The 26,412-nt window shown below is 44.8% G+C and overlaps 1 protein-coding gene across 7 annotated transcripts in view; it reads right to left on the bottom strand.

Annotated features, from left to right (window-relative positions):
- Window positions 1-26,412, bottom strand: part of Tom1l2 (target of myb1 like 2 membrane trafficking protein) — a 124,053-nt gene that overhangs the window by 49,734 nt on the left and 47,907 nt on the right. For all 7 annotated transcript variants that reach the window (XM_041665516.1, XM_041665517.1, XM_041665514.1 and 4 more), the window contains exon 2: window positions 3,955-4,039. In XM_041665516.1, coding sequence (XP_041521450.1) covers window positions 3,955-4,039 — 85 coding nt within the window. The remainder of the gene's footprint in view (window positions 1-3,954; window positions 4,040-26,412) is intronic.

The raw sequence follows: 26,412 nt of genomic DNA, 5'->3' as shown, positions 1-26,412 counted from the left end.
GCTGATCTGAGGGAGAAGCATCAGAGTAAAGAATCACTGTCAGGTTGGAGGAACCACAAAATTTAAAGGAGCCACCAAAGGCTGTAGGAACAACTACTGAGTCAAAGGCCACAATCAGGGAGGCAGGATCAAGGGAAACATGGGTGTGAGAGGTACTAAGCTCCAGGAGCTCTCAGTAGAAAGGGGGGGCTCCACGGGGCACTCTCAAGGCCACCGACACCCTGATCAGACTCCTGTGAGCCCTTCTTTCCAACAGTGGGAAACTCTTCAGTGATTCTCAAACAGCTGGGAATTGAGTCTCCAGCTACAGCTGTTCTCCTGAACACACACCCTCGGCAACCATTACTACCGACTGCATTCACTCAATCGCCCGTGTTTCTCTTGCTTAGAGGCTGCAGCAGCAGGACTCAGTGAGCCAGGAACAGTCAAAAGGAGTTGTGCAATGATCAGATCACTGGATCCTCATCAGAGTCTGCCTACTGATTGCTCTAGACTACACCCACTATATATGAATTATTTATTCCTCTAATCTTTACTATAACTTTATGAGATGGGCACTATTGGCAAATCATTTTTATATGTGATGAAACTGAGGTACAATGAGATGGAACACACTCAGGGCTGTATAAGTGAGTGGTGACAGAAGCTTCTAGCCCAGGTAGATGGCACCAGGCTCCACAGCCCTTAATCCACACTGCCATGCTTCCTGTGCACCTGATACACATGCTGTTTTCCAGCCCAGAGGTTCTACCTTTCTCCCTGCCATCCACCTGCCTCATCTTGCTAAAATCCATGTAGACTGTAAGAGTCTATTGAAGTGTCATCTCCTTCAAAAAGGCTTTGCTTCAGACAGCCCCCAGGCTGGCTGGGAGTCACCACACATGTCTGTCTCTGTAGCTATATGCAGTTTCTCTTGCTGTTTCTCTGTCTCTGTCTCAGTCCTTGTCATGCTGTGTTATGATTATATTTACATACTTGCATTCCTCATCAGACTGCCTTGGGGACTTCATTAATTCTTTACACACCTTAAAACATTTATTAAGAGCTGATTATGGAGCTGAGATGTGGCTCAATTGGTAGAGTGCTTACCTAGCGCACATGAAGCCCCTGGGTTTGATCCCCACCACTGCATAAACCAGGTGGGATGGTGCACACTTGTAATTCCAATACTCAGGAGGTAATGCATGAGGATCAGAAATTAAAGGTCTATATAGCAGGTTTGAAGTCAGCCTCAGATACATGAGACCACACACACACACACACACACACACACACACACACACACACAAAGACAGACAGAGAGACAGGGAGAATGGGAGGGAGGGAGGAAGAGAGATGGAGAGAGGGAGAAAGAGATTATGTATAAGCTGTGTTGTGGGAGAGATAAAATAGTGAGTGTAACAGATGGAATTCCTGTCCTCATGAAGTGTACAGACTTGTAGGTTGTGGGGCAAGACAGACACTAAAAGACATCACAAAGTATAATGCCACATACGACAAGTCAAGAAGAAAGGGGTAAGAGGAGGGAAAGTTATGTTGAGACCCAGTAATTGATGGGAATCATTTAGTAACGGGGAGACTGACTGAAGAAACATAAGGAGCAATATTGAGAAGCCCTTAGCCAGGAGCAGGAAGGAAGGAAGGAGAGAGACAGAGAGACACACAGAGAGAGACAGACAGACAGACACACAGAGAGAGATAACATGCATGTTTTGTTTTATCTTTCCCCCAGGTGAGAGATTTCAGGAGACACTTTACAATAGAGGCAAGCACAGAAACCCTTTAAGAATCACCAGACTGCCATTCCAACACACATGAACAAGAGGTTAGACCATGGAAACACATAACCTAATCTTCTGTGAGCTGTAACTGAGAAAGCAGGTCCCCGATGTCTCATCCTGTGAAAGGGACTTTAGTTTTTTAGAAGGAAGAAGACCCCAGGGTTCTTGAACTTCTGCCCTCGGTGAACATCAAATATTTGACTGGGGACAGAAATGTTGAGAATTCAAGGAGCTAAAAGAAAAATTAACGAGGCTGAAGGGCCTGAAAAAGGGCTGCAAAAGTGTGTGATTAAGGGTTTTATGCTAAAAATTTAAGAATGCTCTGGAAGACTTGCTAGCGAGCAAGTCACTTGCTGAAACCTGTGTCAGGAACTGCATGGGAGGTGGAGGGAAGAAGCAAATGCATTTTGCAGGGAACAGTGCAGAAGAGAAGCCAACCTGAGCCATTCTTTGAGCCTGCTTCCTACACTCCCTCTGCACCATGTGACCACCTGGATTGCTTCTCATGCTAGCCTGAGTCCAAGTCAGTCCAGAAGCCAAGCTCAAAGCTGACCCTCTAGAAGGCATCCGCAGCACTTCTTCCTCAGAGACGGCCATACTGTGCACAGGCCGGCCGTAGCCCCCAGCAATCCTAGACGAGCCCTACTGGGTGGGTGACATGTTTGTTTAAGCTCAGCTCTAGATCTATTCTCTGACTGTTCCACCTCAGCTCCACCCTTCTGCTTATAGGGCCCAAACCTTGGTGTTATCCTTAACATTTTGCTCACATCCCACATCAGCAAATTCTATTAGCTTTAATTCTGAATCTCACCAGGATCTAATGACGCCTCCCACATATTTTCCACCATTCCCGTCCAATTTACCATTAATCCACAACAGGGTGACTGAGTTCCAGAACAGGCTCCAACCAGAACAGGCTCCAAAACCACAGAGAAACCCTGTCTCGAAAAAACCAAAAAAAAAAAAAAAAAAAGAAACCCCTACTGGTCGATTTGATCTGTCTTTGGCCTGCCCTAGTGAGCACACTCTGAACATGGGATGACCAAAATTAATGCTAGACCATGCCACCCCTCTGACCAGATCCTTCCCACAGTGCTTAGCCCACCTGATCAGCCCATGTGGTTTGTCTTGTTCACAGTTTGCCTCCCCACCCCTGTCTGGCAGCTCCCCAATGGGAGGAATTGTGTCTTGCTCACCGTTGTGTCTGCAGAAGGCAGGCACTCTGTAAGGATCTGCCGAATAAAAGCTGGACGGAGCCGGGCGGTGGTGGCGCACGCCTTTAATCCCAGCACTCGGGAGGCAGAGGCAGGCGGATCTCTGTGAGTTCGAGGCCAGCCTGGTCTACAAGAGCTAGTTCCAGGACAGGAACCAAAAAGCTACGGAGAAACCCTGTCTCGAAAAATAAAAAAAATAAAAAAAAAAAAAAAAAAAAAAAAAAAGCTGGACGGACTGAGAGGACTAGAGACTAGATAACAGCACTGACATACCGCCTAGGCTGCCTCAATCCCAGCTGTTTTCCTGACACTCTGGAGTTGAAAAGAGCATAAAGAGAGCAAATGGTGTGGCCAAATCCCTAAGTCAGACGAGCCTGGAAGAAGTACAAATAGAGTGGAGCTACAGAGAAGGAAGATACAGTACACAATAATACCAAGACCCAACACATCAGTGCAGAAAGGTAAGAGGGCAAGCTGCAGGTTAAGTCTGCCCACACTAGACAAGCTCAGCTACTCTGAGCCATGGGTGCCCCTCTGCCACTGCTTTGTCTGATTACACTCTGGGTCTTCTTCCATGATGCCCTAGAATGCAACCCAGGGCACGGACAGTCCTCGTGTCTGCAACACGGAAGCAGGGTCTTAGGAGGAGTGGGGAGGGGTAATGATTAATACAGGTAGCCAAGCAGCTCCATTTCTACCCATGACCTGAAGCAGATATAGAGAGACGTCATTTCTCTAAGTGGAGCACTGCCACTGGGGACATGGGGGAGGGTTGAGTGGGAAGGAAAAAGACAAATCACTGAATTTCAGTTTATTAAGCCAAATTAAACATATTGAAAATAATAGTAATAATTAAAATAAAACAAACAAACCTACCAGAGTTGAACCCACCACACTGAACCCTGGCAAGCTGTGTATGACATCCTGCCCAAACTGAGAAGTTCTCCAGGAAAACATACCCTTCTTCTGTCTCATTGATGATGTCACAGATCTCCATGTTCAGAGTCCAGTCCTCGCTCTGCAGGGAGCCATCCGTGGCCTTTTCTGTGAAATTAGAAAGACACTGCTTTATATTTCTCCTAGAATAGGGAGCCCTCGCAGGAAAAGGAAAGAGACTAGAAGCATCACCTCTAGGGCTGCTGCTTTCACAAGAGAACATCCAGGAGCAGCCTGAGCCTAAGCACCAAGGTGTCTAGTCTCCAGATCCCGTATCTAGGAGGTCTGAGCCTCTAGAGCCCACAGATTCCAGAGTCAAACCACTGAGCTAGAATATGGGCTCCATCATTTACTAGTCGTGTAACTCTAGGCAAGTTAATTAACCCGAATGTGCCAAACCTAGTTAAAACTTTAGCATACAGCCTATCAGAATGGCTTAATATGTGTAAACCCTTAGAATACAGCTCGGCATACAGCCGGTTCTCTATAGATATCTGCTATTATAATTATGAAAAATCAACTGCAGTGGTTAAAACTGCATCTCAGGAGCGAAGAAGGGAGAAGGGAGAATTCAGTAAGCTGCTGTGGGTATGACATCATAGTTTGGATCTTAATCCCCCCTCCCTCTATCCAAAAAAACTTGAGGCTAAGAGCTTAGTTGCCAGTCTCTGGAGCCACTGGAAGGTGGTGGAGCCTGTAGGAGGCTGAGCTGTGTAAAAGGTAGTTAGGTCATTAGGAACATGCTCTTGGAGAGGATTTGGGGAACTCTTAGCTTCCTGGATGCCATAGTGAGCAGTTTTGCTCACCCACGTATTTCCCACCAACAAAGCCAATTGACCTTGAACTGACACCATTTGTTACAATGATGCAAAGCTCGCTAACTGAAACACATGGTGTCAGTCCCTGACATGTGACAACCTTTTGATCATTTCATGGAGAAACAAAGATCCTGATATTGAAAGAATGGCTCTTGGGGCTGGAGGGATGGTGGTTAAAGGCACTGACTGCTCTTCCAGAGAACCCCGGTTCCATTCTCAACATCCTCACGGCACATTACGAACATCTGCAACTCCAGTTCCAGTAAATCAGATGGCTTCCTCTGACCTCCCTGGGCATGAGGCATGCACATGGTACACAGACACACATGCAGGCAAAACACAGTAAAGTAATTGTTTTAAAAATGGCTTTCCATATGCAAAAAGATACTTTTCTTTCTTTTTTAAAAAAGATTTATTTATTTTCTGTATGAGTGCCCTATTTGCATGCCTGTATGCCAGCAGAGGGCATCAGATCACACTAGAGATGGTTGTGAGCCACTTGGTGGTTGCTGGGAATAGGACTCAGGACGGCTGGAAGAGCAGCAGCCATGCTCTTAATCACTGAGTCAGCTCTCCAGTCCCCATAGTTTCTTCTACCACATTAACTCTAAACTTATTGAAGATGTGAACACAAGTGTTGAAAACTTTGAAAAACTCTTAGAAGAAAGTAGGGGAAAGTTCCATGACACATAATTTGCCAATGATTTCATGGATCTAGCACTAATGGCACAGGCAACAAAAGGAAAAAATAAAGAAAGTAGACTAATAAATATTAAAGACTTGTGGGGCTAGAGATGTAGATGTGGCAGAGCTCAGTGGCAGGTAACCACCTTCCATAGGCCCTGGCTGTGATCTCAGCACAACAAACCTGCCTCCCCCGTGCATTAAAGACAAACAACAGAGTGAAAAGGCAACCTATAGAATGGGGGAAGGTCTTTGAAAAATCATACATATAATGAAATATAAATGCTCAGAATATATGGGGGCCTATAACTCAATAACATTACTACATAAATTCTGAGAAAAGTGCCAGACATGAGAGTGTATGCCTATTATCCTAAGGAGGCTGAAGCATGAGTTTGAAGCCAGCTTGGGATATAGAATCTCAAACAAATAACAACAAGAACAAAAAAAAAAAAAAAAAAAAAAAAAAAGGAGGAATCCAAATTGGAACTTCTCCAAAGAAATATATTTATATTAGGGAAATACAGATCAAAACTGCAATAAGTCAGTTGTGGTAAATACTGATGAAGATGAGGCAACAAAATTATGAGTTAGAGACTGTCCTGGGCTGTGTATCACTGGACTAGAGACACAGTTCATGATAAAAAAGCTTGCCTAGTGTTTTGTGAGACTCTGGGTCTAGCCCCTAAGACTGCTACAATAACAGAAACCTCCACAATGAGATATCATTTCATACTCATAGGGGAACAATTTTTTTTTCAGATTTTTTTGTTTTGTTTTTTAGTACTTTGCCTTCATGAATGTCTTTGTACCAAATGCATGCAGTGCCTGAGCACCAGATGCCCTGCAACTAGAGTTACAGACGGTTGTTAGGTACCATATGGGTGCTGGGAATTGAGCCCTAGTCCTCTGGAGGTGTAGTCTGTGTTCTTAACAATCACTGGGTCATCTCTTCATCCTGACTAATATTTTAAAAATATAAAATAATAAGTATTGGTAAAGATGTGGAGAAATTGGAACCCTTCTGTATTGAGAATGTAAAATAGTACAGATATTATGCCCACCCACATGCTAATGAATAAACAAAATACACACACAACGGATTCATCAACCTCACAGAGGAAGGAAATTCTGGTGCTACAACATTCAGTGAGCCTTGAAGCCATTGTTCTGAGTGAAAGAAGCCAGGTTCAAAGGACAAATGATGTAAGATTCCACTCCTGTGAGAGATCTAGGGTAGTCACCATCACAATCAGAAAACAGAGTGGGCCTGCTAGGGACTGAAGAAAGACGGGGAATTGTGTTCAGTAAGCACAGAGTTTCTGTTGGGGAAGATGAAAGAGTTTTGAGATGGATGGTGGTGGTTGCACAACGGCATGCACTTAATGCCATAGAACCGTATGCTCAAAATGGTTAGAATGGTACATTTAGTTACACACACACGTAAAACAACTTTTAAAAAGTCATTCAAGCTGGGCACTGGTGACACACAGCTTTATCTCAGCACTCAAGAGGCAGGGGCAGGTGGATCTCCGAGTTTGAGGTCAGCCTGGTCTATAGAGAGAGTTCCAGGAGAGTCAGGGACACAGAGAGACCCTGTTCTGAAAAAACAGGAAAAAAGAAATGACCCAGAGGCTGGAGAAAGGGCTCAGTGGTTAAGAGCATATTGCGGTTTGAGTAAGAATGCTTAGTCACAGGGGGTGGCAGTATTTCAGAAGGATTAGGAGGTGTGACCTTGTTGTAGGAAGTGTGTCACTGGGGGTGGCTTTGAGGTTTCACAGGCCCTACCAGGGACAGGATCTCTCTGTAGGTCTGTGAATCAGAACGTGGCTCTCTGCTTCCAGCAACATGTGTGCCACTACGCTCCCCACCATGATAATGGTCTACACCTCCAATATTGTAAGCAAGGGCACAGTTAGATGCTTTCTTTGCCAAGAGCTGTCTTGGTCATGCTGTCTCTTCACAGCAATAGAACATTTGCTAAGACATTTGCTGCTCTTCCAGAGGACCCAAGTTTGGTTCTCAATACCCAGGTCAGGCAGCTCACAATTCCCACTTCAGAGAATCCAATGCTCTCTTCTGTCCTCCATGGGCACTGGCACTCACAGGCACATATTCGTAACACCCCCCCCCACACACACACACACTCATTTTAAAACAGCCAGAAAGGAAGAAAGTAAAGATAGATCAATAGACTCTCTGGTTGGAGAGAATAGAAAGTAAAGATCTCTGGGGTCTGTTAAAAGGGAACATACGACTCAGAAGACTCGAGCTGAGGAAGAGAACTAGACCCTGGGTTACTTGATGCCTTTTTCCCTCTGGGTTATGAGCCCCACGATGGCAAGGAATACTCTTTCACCTTAGTTAGACAGACTCCCTGGTAGGCAGACAGGGAGAGGGGTCATGGCTAGGTAATAAGGGTAGAGAATTTTCAAAAGCTTCTACCTCAACCTCCTGATTTAGGACAAAAACCTGGCAGCTTTTGTCTCTCACCAGCAGGCCCCCTGCTGATACAGCCTTCAGGAGGTGGTGGCTCACCCCTTTAATCCCAGCACTCAGGAGGCAGAGGCAGGCGGGTCTCTGAGTCCGAGGCCAGTCTGGCCTATAAGAGCAAGTTCCAAAACAGTCAGGGCTATACAGAGAAACTCTTTCTCAAAAATAAAGAACTCAGCCCTTAAAAAGAGACTGAATTTTCGGCTTTCCGAGTCCCCCTGTGCAGGGCAGGGGTCCTTTACTCTCTGGAGAGTACCCCTGTGCAGTGCAGGGGTCTTTTACTCTCTGGAGTGTACCCCTGTGCAGTGCAGGGGTCTTTTACTCTCTGGAGTGTACCCCTGTGCAGTGCAGGGGTCTTCTACTCTCTGGCGTGTATGTATGTAGCTACATGTGTGTGTTTCCTCACCCACAGTAAATGCTTCCTTTAAATGCTGGTTCTGCTCACAGTGCTTGAGATTTCTCTACTGATACCTGTTGCACGTGGGATTTTTTTCCTGCCGTTTAATTCTTTAGCTGGCAGAGAAAACAAACCTGGTCAAGACACCTAGACTGTAAAATTACCGCATCACCAGAGTCTAGCATTTGGGAGCTACGCAACACATTTATGTCTGATGAAGGCCTAGAGTCACACTCCCTTCTCCAAGTTAGTAGTTCTCAGCAATATTTACACATGAGACACACATACCCACAGGTTCTGGTCTGATTGGTGGAGGTACCCAGCCACCATTCTGGAAAGCCTCATGGTGAAGGCTAAGGAACCCTGTTGTGGACGGCACCCTTCACTGGCGCTCTCTAGCGGAACAGTTAGAGACAGACCTGGCACTTTCCTCTAAGAGTGCAGACTCCCTGCCCTGTATGCAGAGACTGTCACTGTGTGGTGAGGGACATATGATGCATCCTCCTCAAAAGCTCCTTGGGCCGGGCGGTGGTGGCGCACACCTTTAATCCCAGCACTTGGGAGGCAGAGGCAGGCGGATCTCTGTGAGTTCGAGACCAGCCTGGTCTACAAGAGCTAGTTCCAGGACAGGCTCCAAAACCACAGAGAAATCCTGTCTCGAAAAACCAAAAAAAAAAAAAAAAAAAAAAAAAAAAAAAAGCTCCTTGGCACTAGGATACAGGTATCAAACCACCCAGAGTGAGCAGCCACCCTCTGTTAGCACCCAGACTGTCAATGTAGGTGTCTTAACCATTCCCTTCTCCTTAGCTTCCAAAATGGTGTGTGGCACACTTCAAGCCCTTGCCAATCTTGAGAAATGGCATTTGGGCCATGTGGCTTTACTTAGTCTTCAAGTGCAGAAAGGACTGTGTGCAGCCTGGTCAGAGAGTGCTTTCTGAACCTACTACTGGTTCTGCTGCCTTCCTTTTGTCTTTGTTTTTGCTGTGTTGGTTTTTCAAAACAGGGTTTCTCTGTGTAGCACTAGCTGTTCTAGAACTCACTTTGTAGACCATGTTGGCCTCCAACTCAGAAATCCACCTACCTCCCCATCCCAAGTACTGGGACTAAAGGTGTGTACCACCTTGCTTGGTTGCTGCCTTCCTTTTAAGGGAAGGGTACAGACAGAGGCTGTAGAAAAGCATAACCCATAAGGCAGGGCTAAAGAGTTAAGTTTGTCCTTTTGTTTCTTCAGTGGAAATGGAACTCCTACAGTTAACATTCACAAAGAATGTCAGGAAGCTGAAGCAGGAGACAACAGCAACTGTGTGAAACACCTGCTTTACAGAGGCTACTCCTACCTCACTGATAGTAACAATAATCCAGAAAGTTCATTGCATATTACTGGACCTATTACCCAATGCACTTCCTACCCATCGACACTCCGTTTTCTTCTTTCTCCAAGCTGGCCTGGAGTGCCCTGAATGCTATTTCTTTGTTCTGATCACTCTGGGCTACTGCCCATACTTGCTGACTGGAGAGATAATTTGGCTGTTTTCTTCCCCAGACTCACCAAAAGAATGTCGCTGAATGCAAAATGCTAAACCAGTACTCCTTTGCCTTCTAGTGCTGGCGCCTCTGCAGTCTGTATATATAGCATCCAAGTGTAGATATGGCAGCCAAGAAACCAACCCACTGTGAGCACCTCAGCAGGCAGGCTGCCTTAGGACTGGATGTATGGGAGGGGTGGGTAGGCAAGAAAGCCATGCTCCAGTGAGTAAGAACACTGCTGTCAGGGGCGGGGCTTGAGGGAATCCTGGCCCAGGTCCTTCCTGGCTAAAGGTAGGTAGTCTTTTCTGAATGAAGCAAATGCTACGGCAACAATATTAAGATGATATGGTGGAATATGTATCTGATTGCCTTATTCTATCCATTCCAGCTCCTGGCCATTAGCATAGCACTGGGAAATTCAACATTTTGCAACCACAGTCACTGTTGTATGAGTCTCTATCCATCCTAGCTCACGGCTGGCAAGAAGATTTGCCCATTGCTCCCTGGAGCACTGGGTTTCTACCACAGTATCAAGTTTTATTTTTAGGATTTGAAAATTTATGTGTCAAAAGAAATGAACTTTGCTTCCCTCTGGCTTGGAGACCAGATTAAATAAGGGAGGCCCCATTGAGTGGCCTCAGTCCCAGAATCAATCAGATACAACTTTGTTCCCATGTGATGGAAATTCTTTCATGAAAAGAAAAATAAGAATTGATTGAGCTGCTTTGTCAGCCTTGATTCCCTCGTGGCTTCAGCAGGTGTGGCTTTCCGGAGAAGCAAGAATAAAGAAGTATAATTTTGGGTTGGTTCCTTATAATCAAAGTATCATTTCACTGGAAAACTCAAAATTCCAGTAATTGAAATAAACGTGCTGACCCTGAGAATAAGTTGCCATGCCTTTGAATTCCTTGCTGGTATTATTAGAGGAAGGGAGAGGGTGAAGATAAGGTTAATGGATTCTGCCACTAAACCAAACTTAGAAATGATGTTTCATTGATTTAGTATTTCCTCTATAATGCCTCCCACTCTGTGTCCCTTGTGGCTTTACCAAAGGGTAACCTTGGTGTGTACAGCCCAAGTTCTGTAAAGCGCTGAAATGGCTCCGCCCAGGTAGCCACTCTCCTGGCCAGCAGGTTTGGAAAGGTGAAAAGTACAGTCTCACAGTCAGGTCCCTTGCTTCCAGAAGAGCCTCCTGCGAGGGTAAAGCCACAGCTGTGCCTCTTCTGTGTGTGATCCCAGAGTGAGGTGCTGGGACACCTCGGGAAAACCTGGCTGTTCACATCATTTCACGGTGAGGCTTTATGAACTGACATTGCCCTGCCTCTGAGGAGCCCTGGGCTGCAGTATCCTGTTGTCCCAGAACTACCTAGGAAGTGAGGTCTCTATGTCTCCAGAGCCTCTGCCCTCACTGTCTTCTCTAGCTCAGAAGGATGGGGGGCCTCGGACTACTCTTTCTGGTGCCAGTCTTCCTGTCTTCACCAGCTCCTTCCTACAGATTTCCTTGCCAGGCTCCCTTGACTGCTTCTGGGCCTTGAAGTCTCTTTCCTACACATATGATATGGGTAGAGCAGGGCAGGCAGGGCACCACAGGGGCCCATCTGGCTCTTAATCTTACTGATGCTAAAGTACTTTTTCATCCATTCCTCATCTTATATACAAGACTCCAACACTACCTATGCAATCTGTGGACCCTGGTTAAGACTGCCCCAAGCGCCTATGTGTTCTGAGCTTTGTCTGGTGGTACCCTGCGTGATGAAAAGATGGAGATATTCTTTTTTGTTTTTTTTTTTTGGGGGGGGGTGTCTCTGTTGCCCTGGCTGTCCTAAAACTCGCTCTGCGGATCAGGCTGGCCTCAAACTCAGAGATCCACCTGCCTCTGTCTCCTGAATGCTGGGATTAAAGGAGTGGGTCACCACTGCCCAATGGAGAGACTCCTTTTGGAAAAAAATTAGTAATAACCAAAACTGCTGCGGGAGCACATTCTGCTCCTTCAGCCAATAGCCTTTAAGATACCAGCCCACTGAGGCGTGGCACCTTAAAAAGCAGCGGAAACCATGCTCCTGCACGCGCTCTCTCTCTTGCTTCTGGCTCTCATTCTGTTTCCGGTCTGCTACGAGAGGACTGTTGGTTGGGATGGTGATCTGTAAGTTTTTCCCCTTAAATAAATAACCCTTTTTATTATCCATAATTCTTTTTTTGTTTGTTTGTTTGGTTTTTTTTGTTTTTTTTTTTGTTTGTTTTTTCGAGACAGGGTTTCTCTGTGGTTTTGGAGCCTGTCCTGGAACTAGCTCTTGTAGACCAGGCTGGTCTCGAACTCACAGAGATCCACCTGCCTCTGCCTCCCGAGTGCTGGGATTAAAGGCGTGCGCCACCACTGCCCGGCTATCCATAATTCTTAACTGGTGTGGGATTGTTTTGCAGCTTCACAAAACAATTTCTCTTTGTAGCCCAGTGAATACAGCTGTGCAAATTTTTTAGGAATAGGCAAATATATCCATGAAAATGTGCTTTCACTGCTAGTAAGTGCACCTTTGACTTGGACATGAGAATTCTAACACTATATAAAAAACAAGGCCACTTCCTATTTACACAGGGGCCGCTTATCTATCATTTGAGTACCAATACATATCTTACTGGTTTGATTTCTTTGCTGTGATACAACAGTGACCATCACCAACTTGGGGAAAAAAGGTTTATTTTAGCTTATATCTTTCAGGTCACACTCCACCACTGAGGGAAGTCGGGACAGGAACTTGAGGCAGGAACCTAGAGGCAGGAGCTGAAGCAGACGTCATGGAAGAACACTGATTACTGGTTTGCTCCTCATGGCTTGCTCAGCCTGCTTTCTTATACCCAGGCCCACCTGCCCAGGTGTGGTACCACCCACAGTGAACTGGGCCCTCCCTCATCAATCATTAATTAAGAAAATGCCTGATCTGTGGGTTCCCGCTCCTCCAATGACTCTGTTTGTGTCAAACTGACCAAGAAACTAGCACAGTGGGTGTGGATTAAAGGAGTAGTCATCCAAGATGAACACCACATCCAAACCTCGGTTTTGTTAGCAGATGGACAACACAGAGTAAGTACCAGGCCTCTGAAGCAGAATGAGATCGGTCCTACAATCCTAGCAAATGTGAAGTAGAATCCCAAGTTTAGATTGCATTTCCCCGGCAATTTGTGATGTTGAACATCTGTTCGTGTAAACGCAGTTACCAGCCATTTGTGCATCTTCTTTGGAGAGGCGTCTATTAAAGTTCTTTGCCCATTTCTTTTAATTGTGTAGTTTGGTGTTTTTCTGTGTTTCAGTTTTGGGGTTTCTTTACATATTCTAAATAGTAATTCATTATCAGATATATTCCTTCCAAATATTGCCTCCAATTTTGAAGGCTGTCTTTTCATTCTTTTGAAAATGTTCTTTAACACATAAAAGGTTTTGTTTTTGTTTTTTGAGACAGGATCTCACTGTATAGCATAGGCTGGCCTAGAACTTGGGATCCCCTTACCCTTACCCTTACCTCTGAGTGCTAGGATTATAATTGTACACCACAACCCATAATCAAAAAATTTTTCATTTTGATGAAGTCACATTTATTTACTTTTTTTTCTTTTGTTGCTTGAATTCTTGGTGTCATACCCAAGAAATTCTTGTTAAATCAATAAGATTTTTCTCCTGTATTCTTCTAAGACTTACAATTTATACTCTTTTTTGGGTGGAGGGTATTCGGTCTTATTTTTTTGTTTTTATTTTTACTTTATTTTTTATAAAAAATATTTTTTTTTTTAAAGACAGGGCCTCACTGTGTAGCTCTGGCTGTCTTGGAACTAGCTCTGTTGACCAGGCTGGCCTCAAACTCAGAGACTGCCTACCTCTGTCTCCCAAGTGCTGGGATTAAAGGTGTGTGCCACCACCGCCCGGCTCAATTTATATATTCTTTTGTTTAGAAATTTGATCTATCTGGAGTTAATTTCTGTATATGGTATAAGATAAAGGCCAACTTATTGTTATGTGTGTATCCATTTTTTCCCCCAGTACCATTAAAAAACATGATTCTTTCCCCACTAAATGATTTTGGTACCTTTGCTGAAAATATATTGACCATATAATAAGAGGAATTGTTTCTGGGATTTACTTAGCCATTTGTCTATGCTATTTTGTACCTATGCTATTTTGATTATCTTAGTTTTTTAGTAATTTTGGAATCACAAAATGCACATCTTCCAACTTGGTTCTTTTCCAGGTTGTTTTGGCTATTTGTTGGTTCCTTCAGAGTTCGTGGGAATTTTAGGTTAGATTTTTTTTTTCTGCTTTGACAGAAAATGTGAGTGGCATTTAATAGAGATTTCACCACCTTTATAGACTTTTTTGGGCAGCATAAATACTCTGTAGAGCCCTGGATATACTGGAACTTGCTCTGTAGACCAGACTGGCCTTGAACTCAGCGATCTGCTGGCCTCTGCGTCCTGAGTACTGGGATTAAAGGCATGTGCCATCACCACCAGACTCATTAATATCTTTATATTGTCTTCCCCTCTGTTTAATAAAAATTATCTGTCCGTTTATTTTTGTCTTTAATATCTTTCAACAGTGTATGTCTATGTATGTGTAGTCTGGACATTCTGAGACAGTCTTGATATGCTGCCCAGGCGTATCCAGGCAACTCCATAAAGAGCTCTTAGCAGGAAGAAGTCCCTAAACTTGGCTTGGTTCTCCTTAGAGCAAAGGAGCAACAACAGCACAATTTTTTTATGAATCTAAATAATTAAACCCCTAAAGCAGTGGCTCTAAACCTGTTGGTCGCAAGCCCTTTAGGGGAGACAGATGACCCTTACACAGGAGTCACATATCAGATATCCCGCATATCAGATATTTATATTACAATTCACAACAGTAGCAAAACAACAATTATGAAGTAGCAATGAAAATAATTTTATGGTTGGGGTCACCACAACAGAAGAACTGGGTTAAAGGGCTGCAGCACCGCTCTGGAGAATTTAGGACCGCTAGTAAAAGCAGCTGTACCTCTTGGCCTTTGGGAGTGGACAAGAGGTGGGAGAGGTGGTACGGTGCTATTGTTAGTCCCCACAGCAGCCTCTTGCCCTCAAAGCTACTGATCTCAAACCTTCAGGGAACACACACTCATCCCTTTAAGTAGAAAAACAGAAGAGAATGAAAATTATTTCTTACCAAGCACACAACCTTCATTTTGGTTCAAGCAATTCTCCCATAGCCTCTTGAGTATTTGTGCACATAACCATGCCTGGCTTCTTGCAGCAATATTTTGTAGTTCACAGCATACAAATCCCCACACCCCCACAAAGTCTCATTTTGGGGTTAACACTCCTACAACAGGATGGAGGGCAGACACAGAGGAGCAGCCAGAAATGCAGAGGCTTGCAGGTCAGCTGGTCTGGAGTAGTCAGCATGACAGAAACATGGGGAGACTGCCTCAACAAAATGGAAGAAGAAAACCAGCTCCTGAAAATGGTCCTCTGACCTCTACATGCACCGTGTGGCACATACTCCCATGTTCACACACACAGAGTGTATGTACACACACACACACACACACATTTCAAAAACTCTATTTATATAAAAATAGCCCCCGAGGATATTGAAGCAGCTGTCAGAGGGAGGGAAAATGTTTGACAGTGTATTTTCCTTTAATATATGTGACAGAGGGCTGGTGATATGGCTCACTAAGTAAAGGGGCTTGCTACCAAGCTTGAAGATCTAATTGATCGCTGGGACCCACATGGTAGACAGAACAGACTCCTACAAGCTATCCTCTGCTACCAAACACAAATAAACCAACATAATAAAAATAAAATTTAAAACATGTGACTGAATAAAATCCAATTTACTAGCTTCGACAGTTCAAAAAATGTCAGTATTGTCTTGAGATGTAAAAGTTCACTGCTGAGGAGTTTTCCAATGACAAGTCAAGCACTACTTGGTTAAAAGCCTGCTTGTAGAGTCATCTAATTGTAAAGAACCGCCACTGCTGGGAAAATTCTGCTCTCTCCCAAGAAAAGAAATGTGAAGGCTAGGCTGAGGCTCTTCACAATTCACCTTCCTCCAGCTGTCAACCTCCACAGCAATTTTACTCTCCCTGCCATCCTTGGGCTCTTTGGCAGAGATGACAGAAAAGGTCCTGTGTCCCATGGGTGCTATGGACCACTCTGATGTCCCCTCAGAAGCTCATTGATGCCTTGATCACAGAAAAGACCCTTGGAGAAGAACAGATTTCATCTTTCATGTATTGATGGCTACCATGGCAGGGGTCCTGAACCTTCCAGTATCTGTGAACCTACTGTTTATTTCTTTCCTTCCCATTTGGATGGCTTCTGTTTCTTTTTGGTCCTTACCTATCCTGGCCAGCATTTCCAATTCTTGAATAGAAATTGAAAGAATGAGCATCTTTTGCCTCCAGACTTCAATAAACACAACCACACCATAAGAGCCCACAAATCAGGCTCAGCTGGACTCCACTCCACAGAAAAGCAGAGTCTGCTGGAGGTGAAAGCAGCAACGACATGAGGATCCAGGCTCACCTTTGACCTAGGCTCCTTGCTCCAGCCTCGTCACTACAGAGCCCCCACCTCCCTAGAGCCTTCTGATAGGTAGGCCACAGCACCTCGAGAGACAGCTATGGAGCTTTCCAGGCAATTCTGTGTTGTGAGAAGTTCTACCTTTCTTACTGGCTCATGAGTACATTCTCTGTCCCTACCTAGACTTGAAGTTAAGTGGAAGGAGGGTTTCTTTGTGTCTTTAAGTGGCTGACATTGCTGCACATGGTGGCACACACCTATAATCCCAGCATTGGGATGCTGAGGCAAGAGGATCACAAGTTCAAGATCAGCTTAGGCTACATAGAGAGCCTGTCCACAATTCCATCCCCCCCCCTTCTCCCGCATAAAAAAAGAGGCTAGTCTTAAACTACCAGGACCCTTGAAAGTGAAGTGTTCACTGCCACTTCTACAGAGGCCCCAGGTGGCGGGTCCCGAGTGGCCAGCAGGCACTAGGTGGTTCAGGGCAGAAGAGATGCACTTGCTTGTGCATCACAGTGTCAGCCTTGGACAGCAGTGAACTCAGACGCTGCAGTCTTGGTCCTTCCCATGACAGGGATACCCCAGGGTAGTCAGTCACAAGACCTTTCCTGCATCTGTAAAATGCAGTAACAACAGATTTCTTTCACAGGGTTGCCCGAAGGGAAACTAAATACTATAGAGAAAACACCTGTCAGACCCCCCCCCCAGAACCCCTCCTCCACAGGCATACCATGGGCCTGTTATTATGGTTACTTTTCTCAAAGCATCAGTCCCTGGATACCTCCTTCAGCACTCATGTGTCACCACTGCCACCTACAGGTAAACAGTTCACCAGATTCAAGCACCTCGAAGCTCCCAAATAAATGTCTTTAGCCCTTTCATATTTCAGGTTTTCTGAGCAGGAAGGGCTCATGATGCAAAACATATAAAGAGCACCCTTAGCAAGAAGAAGCCTCAAAACTTGGCTTGTTTCATCTTTAGGGTGAAGGAGCAACCACAGCACAATATTGAAAATGAATCTAAATATTTAAAGCCCTAAAGCATTTAGAACCTGCTAGTAAAAAGAGCTGTATCACAAGCCTTGGAAGTGGGCAGGAGGTGGGAGAGAAAGAGCAGTGTTGCTGCTAGTTCCCACAGATGGACCATCCCCACCTCCCCCCATCCCTGTCCCAGGAAGCCTCTGGCCCTCAAAGCTACTAATCTAAATCTTCAAGGAACGGCACACTCATCCCTTCACACAGAGACAGGAGAGAGGATGAAAACTGCTGCTTATCAAGCACACACTTCAGTCTGGGACACTGGGATGTCACCTGGTACATGACCCAAGCTGAGCAACTGTGTGACCACTGGGCTCATCCTCAGCTCTCTCATCAGCTGTTCCACATCCATTAGGTGTTAACACTCCCTTCCTTCCAGTCAGGTTTGCAACTTCTAACAAGTGAAGAAAAGGAAACCTAAGAAGTCACCAGTCCCATGGTGCACAGCAGGAGGCAGGAGCTTCCAGTAACCACAGGATCCACATCCTTCTGGTGGGCCTGGCCTTGTAATGCAACCTGTCCCCAAACAAAGAACAGCAGGGACAAAAAAAGCAGAACTGCCTGGACCCTTGGCCTACAGCAGCCTTCCTAATTCTGCAGGTGAGGGCTCAAGATCACATATAAGGGGGCTGGAGAGATGGCTCAGTGGTTAAGAGCATTGCCTGCTCTTCCAAAGGTCCTGAGTTCAATTCCGGCAACCACATGGTGGCTCACAACCATCTGTAATGAGGTCTGGTTTCCTCTTCTGGCTTGCAGACATACATACAGACAGAATATTGTATACATAATAAATAAATAAGTATTTTTAAAAAATCACATATAAGAAGTGCGGAGGGCATGCTGGACTGCCCTGTCCTTTCTTCTTTAGTAATAAATAACCTTTCTACTTTGAAGAAATATCTAACTTATTAAAAAGTTGTACCAACAGCCCTGAATTCCCATCTCAGTTTCCTCCCATGTTGGCATGTTATATAACCACTGTGCATCTGTCAGAACCCCCAAGGAAACACAGTGTAGTACTATTAGCTAAACTCCAGACACTACCCAGATATCTTCAGCCTTTGCTCTGTGTTCTTTCTGTGCTGCATCCAACCCAGAATACAATACTCCAGTCAGTTTTCACCCTTTTAACACTGTTCTGTGTTCTTTAAAGCCTGACAAACCCACAAACTCACCAACTTGCTTTCCTGCCTGGAGAGTTCCATCCCGCAGGCTGCTGTGTGAGAGCCAGGATTCCACAGGGCCTCATTAGGGCATCACATCCACCCCTACCCCAAACAAAGAGGCCCTTCAGGCCAGCCCAACAACAGAGAAAATAGGAGCTTGTTAGCCACACAGGCCCAAGGCTGCTGACCCAAGTTCCTTTTTAACTGAAATTCCCTTAAGGAGAATCCACAGATTTAAAATGCATGTGGGGTATGTTCTCCAGGTGCAGCCACTAGTCTGATGCATTCCCTTCTTTGTACTTAATGGAATATGTTATGTGTGGAGTAAATGAGAACAGAAGGGAGCTGGGGAGGGCTGGGATGGAAACAGGCTGTGGCTACCACCACTGCCACCAGCTACCACCAGGAGAAGGGGCCGCTGGAAGAAGGTTGATGGTTTGTTCCAGCCAAATAGGCTGCTCTCTCCCGTTGACTGAGAAATAAAAGTCCTCTGGGACCCTGTACTTTTCTTACAGTTTAACAACAATGAGCTCTGGCTTGGTGTGGGAATGGGAGTCATCTCAGACATCTTTTCTGCTTCTCTTTCCTCTGCAGGCTGCTTGGCTACCAATTTTTTTCTTCAGAGTGTCTCTCAGGCCTAGATACCTCACCTGCGTGCCTCCAGTGGACACAGCTCTTTAAGGGAAGACACCAGATATCCTAATCACAGTCTCCGTTCAGGGGAGTCAGGAGTACTATTACTTGGGGAAGGAAAATATGAAAGGCCACCTCGGTACTTCTTTTTTTTTTTTTTTTTTTTTTGATTTCTCGAGACAGGGTTTCTCTGTAGCTTTTGGTTCCTGTCCTGGAACTAGCTCTTGTAGACCAGGCTGGCCTCGAACTCACAGAGATCCGCCTGCCTCTGCCTCCCGAGTGCTGGGATTAAAGGCGTGCGCCACCACCGCCCGGCCACCTCGGTACTTCTGATTTACATCAAAAACGTGAGCTGAAGGGCTAGTGCAGAGTCCAGGGGTAGAATGCTTGCCTGACATACAGACGGCCTAGGTCACAACAAATCAAACCAACACAAGCACCACACAACAAACCAACAAAATATATGAAACCAAGAGGCCTCTTCCTGCCAGACACTGCTAGGCTGTGATGGGAATAGCAAGATGGAGCCTTTGCCCTCAGGGAGTTTAGCAGACCACAGACCTGCAAGCAGAGAGCTGGGATATGAGGGACATGTGTCAGCATGGGGTGTGCACAAGAGTAAACTAGCAATACAAAAGATGAGGGATGATCAGCAGTGACAACAGGGGGAGAGGAGGTGCACATAAGGTGGAAGAGCAGGAATTTAGAGGACGGGTAGTGGGGAGCAGAGCAGTCAGGGACTTTGTTCACTTTCTGCACTCCAGGGTTTTCAATAGGAGAGCCTGTGACAAACCACTCTGGGAACAGCTTGGTGGCTGTACCATACAGACTGTAAGTAGGAAGTGTTACTGCAGTGAGGGTCAGAGCAGGGACCCCACAGCCCTATCAAGCCAGGCTCATCTAGCGATCCTCGATAGGTCAATTATAGAGATAAATAATAGTAAAAAGCAGAAAAGGGAGAGTTATTCAGTGTGGGCGCATTGGGAAGAGGGACCAATAAAGAGGTCCAGCTGCACAGTCCTACCGTGAGTTTGGGCTTAAACAGAGCAGAAGACATATCCAGCTAAGCAGTCCTTATCAAGGGTGATCTGACCATTGTGTCTTGGCTTCTTTTCTGCAAAGTGGTCTGACAAGTTATCAGAAATGTGCCCAGTTCTTCCTCTAGCTGCACAAGCAAGCCTTTTCTTTCTCCAGCTTGCTATTCCTGATAGCCAAAGGGAGAGGTACAAATGTCTCTTGAGAATACTTCTGTTCCTTTCAGGACAAGTACAGAAGCAGGGACAGGTCACTGTGACTGCTTAGCGAAGTAAGGGGCCAGGACAGCACACTGGTCGAGGGCATGCTTTCTAATCTGATAGACTCAGACGCCATTGGGCTCACTGTGACGCAGGGCACACTTCACATGCTCGCCAAATCAGTTTAGTCATTGAAAGGTGGGAACAAAAGGAATACCTCAGGGCACACTAAGCAAACTAGTGACACAAACATGAAACAGTATAGTAGGATGCAATAAAAATGAACCACAATTTTTGGTTGTGAGCCTAGCCTTTAATGACTGAGCCATCTCTCCAGCCCATGAACCACAATTTGTGTGTGTGCGTGTGTGTGTGTGGCGATCAACACAAGCCAGTCAAGCACACTACCACTGAGCCTTAGTCCCAAATATTCCATCATATGGAGATATATCAGTTTTTTAACTATCACAGATGTTTTGAACACAGACTGATGTGTGTGTGTGTGTGTGTGTGTGTGTGTGCGCATGCACACATGCTTCAGTAGGGATTAAAGTCAAAGCACTGAGTGTCTTAGACAAGCACCCTGCAACTGAGCTAAATACTCAGCTCCTATTAACCACATTTTATGTGTATTTAGGGACTGGATTTGAGGAAAAATGGAATTCAAGAGAAAAAGGCCTTGATGTCTTCAAGGCTTTCTGTGAAGCCCCCAAGGAAAAGAACAGAGTAGTGCCCTGACTCCCACCTAGAGAGTGGGCAGAGAAGCCTTAACGCTGCTGGTCAGGGACCAACCAACACTATGAGACAGCCAGGGGCCACAAACATTGCCATGAACAAAACTGAAAAGGAAACTTTACTTTCTGCCTCATAGAGCCATTATGAAATTCCAAGCCAGGGGGAAGCCTTCCAGAAGTTACCAGGGGCTAATGCCTGCTGTGCTCCTACAAAGAGCTGCTCTTCAGAACTGGTGCCGCTGTCACCACATCAGCAACACTCCAAGGTACCTGTGCCATCATCCAGGGAAGAAACAGATATTACCTCAAATGTTATTCATCTACAGAGGCCTCATCTACAGAGGAAAATCAGTCAGCAACAAAAAATCCAAGTCAAAACAGTGAAATTAAACTCTTATATTGAAATTAGCATGTATCTTCAACAGAACACTGCCCACGTCTGGGAAGGTCACAGTGAACCATATTATGCTCTGTTAAGGTGACATGAATTTCACAACTATGAAAAACAATCTGAGCAACAGGTACCAAGGGTATGCCAGAAAAGGAGGTAGGGTTTGTTTTTAAATAAATTAATACATAAAAATATTTGAGGCCATAAAAGGCTCTTATTGTTAGACATAATAATCTCTTGAAGACTCAAAATAAAAATAAATACACTAAAGAAAAAAGGCCAAGCATAGTTCTGCAATCCTACTCTTAATGATGCACCCAGGGGAAACGAAGGCATTTTCTACACACAAACTAGCTCATCAGTGTTCATGGTGGCTGTGCTGGCTAATTTTATGTCAACTTGACATAGACTAGAGTCATCTGAGAGAAAGGAACGCCAATTGAGGCAATGCCTTCATAAGATCAGGCTGTAGGAAAGCCTGTAGGGCATTTTCTTAATTAGTGATTGATGGGGGAGGGCCCAGTCCATTGTGGGTGATGCCATCCCTTGGCAGGTGATCCTGGGTTCTATAAGAAAGCAGGCTGAGGAAGCCATGGGGAACAAGTAAGCAGCACACTTCCATGTCTTCTGCATCAGCTCCTGCCTCCAGGTTTTCGCCTTGTTTGAGTTCCTGCCCTAATATCCTTCGATGATGAACTGTAATGTGGAGGCATAAGAGAAGTAAATCACTTCCTCCCCATCTTGCTTTTGGTCATGGTGTTTCATCACAGCAATAACAATTCTAAGACAGTAGTGGTATCTGTCACAACTGTCACAAAGTATAAACCCAGATGTCCACTGCATGGGCAGAACAGAAACAAATATGGTACATCTATACAAAATAACCTCATTAAGCACTAAAAAGACATAGAAGCCAGGTGTGGTGGTGCACACCTGTAATCCGAGCACTCAGAAGGTTAACTCAGGAAGACCACAAGCTACAGACCATCCTGAGCTACATAGTGAGACCCTGCCTCCAAAAGACCCCATTGTGATCTGTGCTATACCATGGCTGATCCTTGAAGACATTTTGCTAAGTAAAATGAACCAGTCACAAAAGGACAAATACTGTGTGGGTGCAATTATAAGGAGTGGCTAGGGATGACAGTTGAACAGCAGGCAAGAAGAATGCTGGTTACCAGGAACTCAGGAGAAAATGGAGGAGACTGTAAGTCCAGAAAGATGAGTTATGAAGACGTATGGTGGCGGCGGTTGCACAAGGATATAAACGGTACATACACTTAAAAATGCTAAATGGAGTTGAGAGATGGCTCAGCAGTTAAGATCACTTTTGCTCTTGCAGAGGACTCAGATTCAGCTCTCAGCCCTCACATCGGATGGCTCACAGCCCCCTGTAACTCCAGTTCCAGGAGACTCTAATTCTAGTTCCTTTTCTGCCCTCCATGAGTACTTTATCCTGAGTGCTGGGATTAAAGGCATGTTGTCATTACACCTGGCTTCAGTTTTAATTTTGTAACCACAGGTATATCTACGGAGGCAGAAAGCAAGTCACGAATTGCCTAGGATTGTGAAAGTTGGGGAAAGTGGGGAGTGGGTGCTAACAGCCATCAATGATGGAAATGTTCTCAATGACTGTAGTAATAATTGCACTCACTGAACCCTATACTTAGTGAATAAGAATTATATCTTAGCTCAGCATGGTGGCCCATACCTTTAATCTCTGTACTCCAGAGACAGAGGCAGATTTCTAAATTCAAGGCCAACCTGGTCTATAGAGTGAGTTCCAGGACAGTCTGGGATACCCTGTCTCGAAAAACAAAACAAACAAAAAAGAATAAGAAATAAAATGGCAAAACTTATATGGAAAGAAAAGCTGGTACTGGGGCGGGGCAAGCAGGACATATGCATTTGGTAGTGTTCATACCTAGGGCCTCCTGTGAAAAAAACAATCATTTAATTTTCCATCAAAAATAGCAAGGCCGATGAAGGCCGAAAAAACTAATTCATTTTTGCAGGCAAATGGATGGAGCTAGAAAACATCATCTTGAGTAAGGTAACCCAGACCCAGAAAGACAATTATCACATGTACTCACTCATAAGTAGTTTTTAAACATAAAGCAAAAACAATAACAAAAACAAAAAACAAAAAAAAAAACAGCCTACGAATCACAATCTCAGAGAACCTAGACAACAATGACAACCCTAAGAAAAACATACATAGATCTAATCTACATGGGAAGTAGAAAAAGACAAGATCTCCTGAGTAATATGGGAGCATGGGGACTATGGGAGAGGGTTGAAGGGGAGGCGAGGGAGAGGTAGGAAGGGGAGTAGAGAAAAATGTAGAGCTCAATAAAAATCAATAAAATTAAAAAAAATAATTCATAACTATTTAGAATGGTTACAGCAGAACCTTCTTATATTTGTGATGCTCCAAGAAGTTGAACGGTTTTATTTATTTTTATGTATTGCAAATAAAATTCTCAAAAGAAAAGAAAATGAAACAGCAAGTCCCTAGGCTGTCCTGAGCACAAGCAAACTTGTTATTGAATGTATTGATTCTCTTAAGGATAAAGCTGCTGCCCACAGTTATCTCTCAAAGGCACTTTATCCTAACCAGCCTCCCCCTAACACTCCTTGTTCCAGAGGAGGTCACTCAGGACGCTGTTAACTATTAGTTAATCCAGGAGGCGCAAACTGAGAATCAGTCTGAGATGGCAAATACACAGGGTTCTGAGTCATTTAGGAAGCTGTTCCTATCCATCACCACTGAAAAATCAGAAATACCAACACAGAACAAACAGGAGAGACTGTACTTAAATGCAACCACATTTAAATATTAAGAGACTCCCCGCAAGCATGCATTTCCATGTAATGTATACAGAGCTGGTAGACTAATCCCATACAGGTGGTGTAACTTACTGAGGCCAGCATGACTTTAAACACTAGTTCTAACTGGGTCACCTTGAACAATGCGGACCAAAACTTGCCAAGAGAAACAAGCAAACAGAATGACCAAATACAGTAGGGAGTAGACATTTTCCTAGCTTTCTGGAATTTTTACTGTAGAAAGAGAAATGTAATACGTATGTAGCTTTTCACAGTGCTGAAGATGGCAGCACGAGGCTGCTTGCTTTAATGGGGTGGGCTCGAGGGGAGAGGCAAGACACTGTTTTACCCCCCCCACACACACACACATTGTCAGTTCAAGCAGGGATATGCAAAGGGTGGTACAGCCAAGTTTCCCACGGGAGTAAAGTGCAGTACCTCTCTCCTCCTCCTCCCCTCCATTCCTTTGGAGGCCAGGCCCTGCAGGCAGGCAGATCCTTTCTTCACTTAAAAAAAAAAATCCAACCATTTCATCATAGAACCTTCATCGGGTGATGGAGGGAGATAGAGACAGAGACCCACACTGGAGCACTGGACTGAGCTCCCAAAGTCCCAATGAGGAGCAGAAGGAGGGAGAACATGAGCAAAGAAGTCGGGACCACGAGGGATGCACCCACCCACTGAGACAGTGGAGCTGATCTATTGAGAGCTCACCAAGACCAGCTGGACTGTGACTGAAAAAGCATGGGATAAAACTGGACTCTCTGAACATGGCGAACTATGAGGGCTGATGAGACGCAAAGGACAATGGCATGGGGGTTTGATCCTATGTAATGTGATGGCTTTGTGGGAGCCCAGCCAGTTTGGATGTTCACCTTCCTAGATATGGACGGAGGTGGGAGGTCCTAGGTCTTACCACAGGGCAGAAAACCCTGACTGCTCTTTGAACTGGAGAGGGAGGGGGAAAGGAGTGGGGGGAGGGGGCGTAGGGGGGGAGGAGGGGGAGGGAAATGGGAAGCTGGGAGGAGGTGGAAACTTGTTTTTTTTTTTTCTCTCCTTTTCTCAATAAAAAAAAAAAGTTTAAAAAAAAAATCCAACCATTAACTGATAGGTCAAGCAAAACTTCCCTGGCAAACACCCTGGAACAAAAAGCAATTTGGCCTCATGAGAGCGACCAAAGAAACACTGGGAACCTGTCAGCTTTCATTTGGATGACTAGGTATTTTCTATTAGGAATCAATTATGATAGACTGGAGATATAGCTTAGTAGGTGAAGCTTAGTGTGGATGAGGACCATAAAAAAATGAAGCGTTAGGACTAATTTATTTTTGGCGTGATAATAACATGAACTGATTATTTTGAGGCTCCATGACTAATATGTGGGGATCATAATACTTGTCATTTTCCTTTTGTGTATATTTGGAATTTTCCATAATGAAAAAAAAATCAAGAAGAAAGCAAAGTCATTCATAACTTTAACCCAGCCATGGATTCCTAAGGAACAAAGGAAGAAAGGAAAGAGGGCGAGGAAAAGCCAACTGCAAGGATTTGTAATTGAGAAAAGCTCTGCTTTTCCCAACAACTGAGAGAACAGCTATGCAATGAGGGTGCATCAATAAGGCAGAAATGCTGTGCCGCTTTTAAAAATGATAAATACTTTGGCCTAGTTGCTAAGTGGAAATCAGCAGAGGAATGCTAAACAGAAAGGCAGCAGCATGAAATATTGTGTGCATACTAATAACAAGGTAAAAATGCATGCTGCCATAATGGAAAGGGTCAGAAGAGACTGCAGAAGCCACATCCTCCCTTTAACATCCAGCTCAGTGGCCTTTTACTAGTGAGGGCCACCCCCACAGGTCCACTTGCTGAATTAATTGTGCCCCTCTGGGATCCCGCTGACGGGCCTGCTTTCTCTCTACAGTTTACGGAACATCTTCGCATAGACCTGCCTTCCCTGATGACAGTGAGTAGTAGTAGTTAATGATGTC

This window comes from Microtus oregoni, unplaced genomic scaffold (genome assembly GCF_018167655.1).
Source record: "Microtus oregoni isolate MIOR12 unplaced genomic scaffold, Mior012 000015F_ref0000493, whole genome shotgun sequence".
Classification (NCBI taxonomy): domain Eukaryota; kingdom Metazoa; phylum Chordata; class Mammalia; order Rodentia; family Cricetidae; genus Microtus; species Microtus oregoni.
This window is presented reverse-complemented; position numbering and strand designations above follow the sequence as displayed.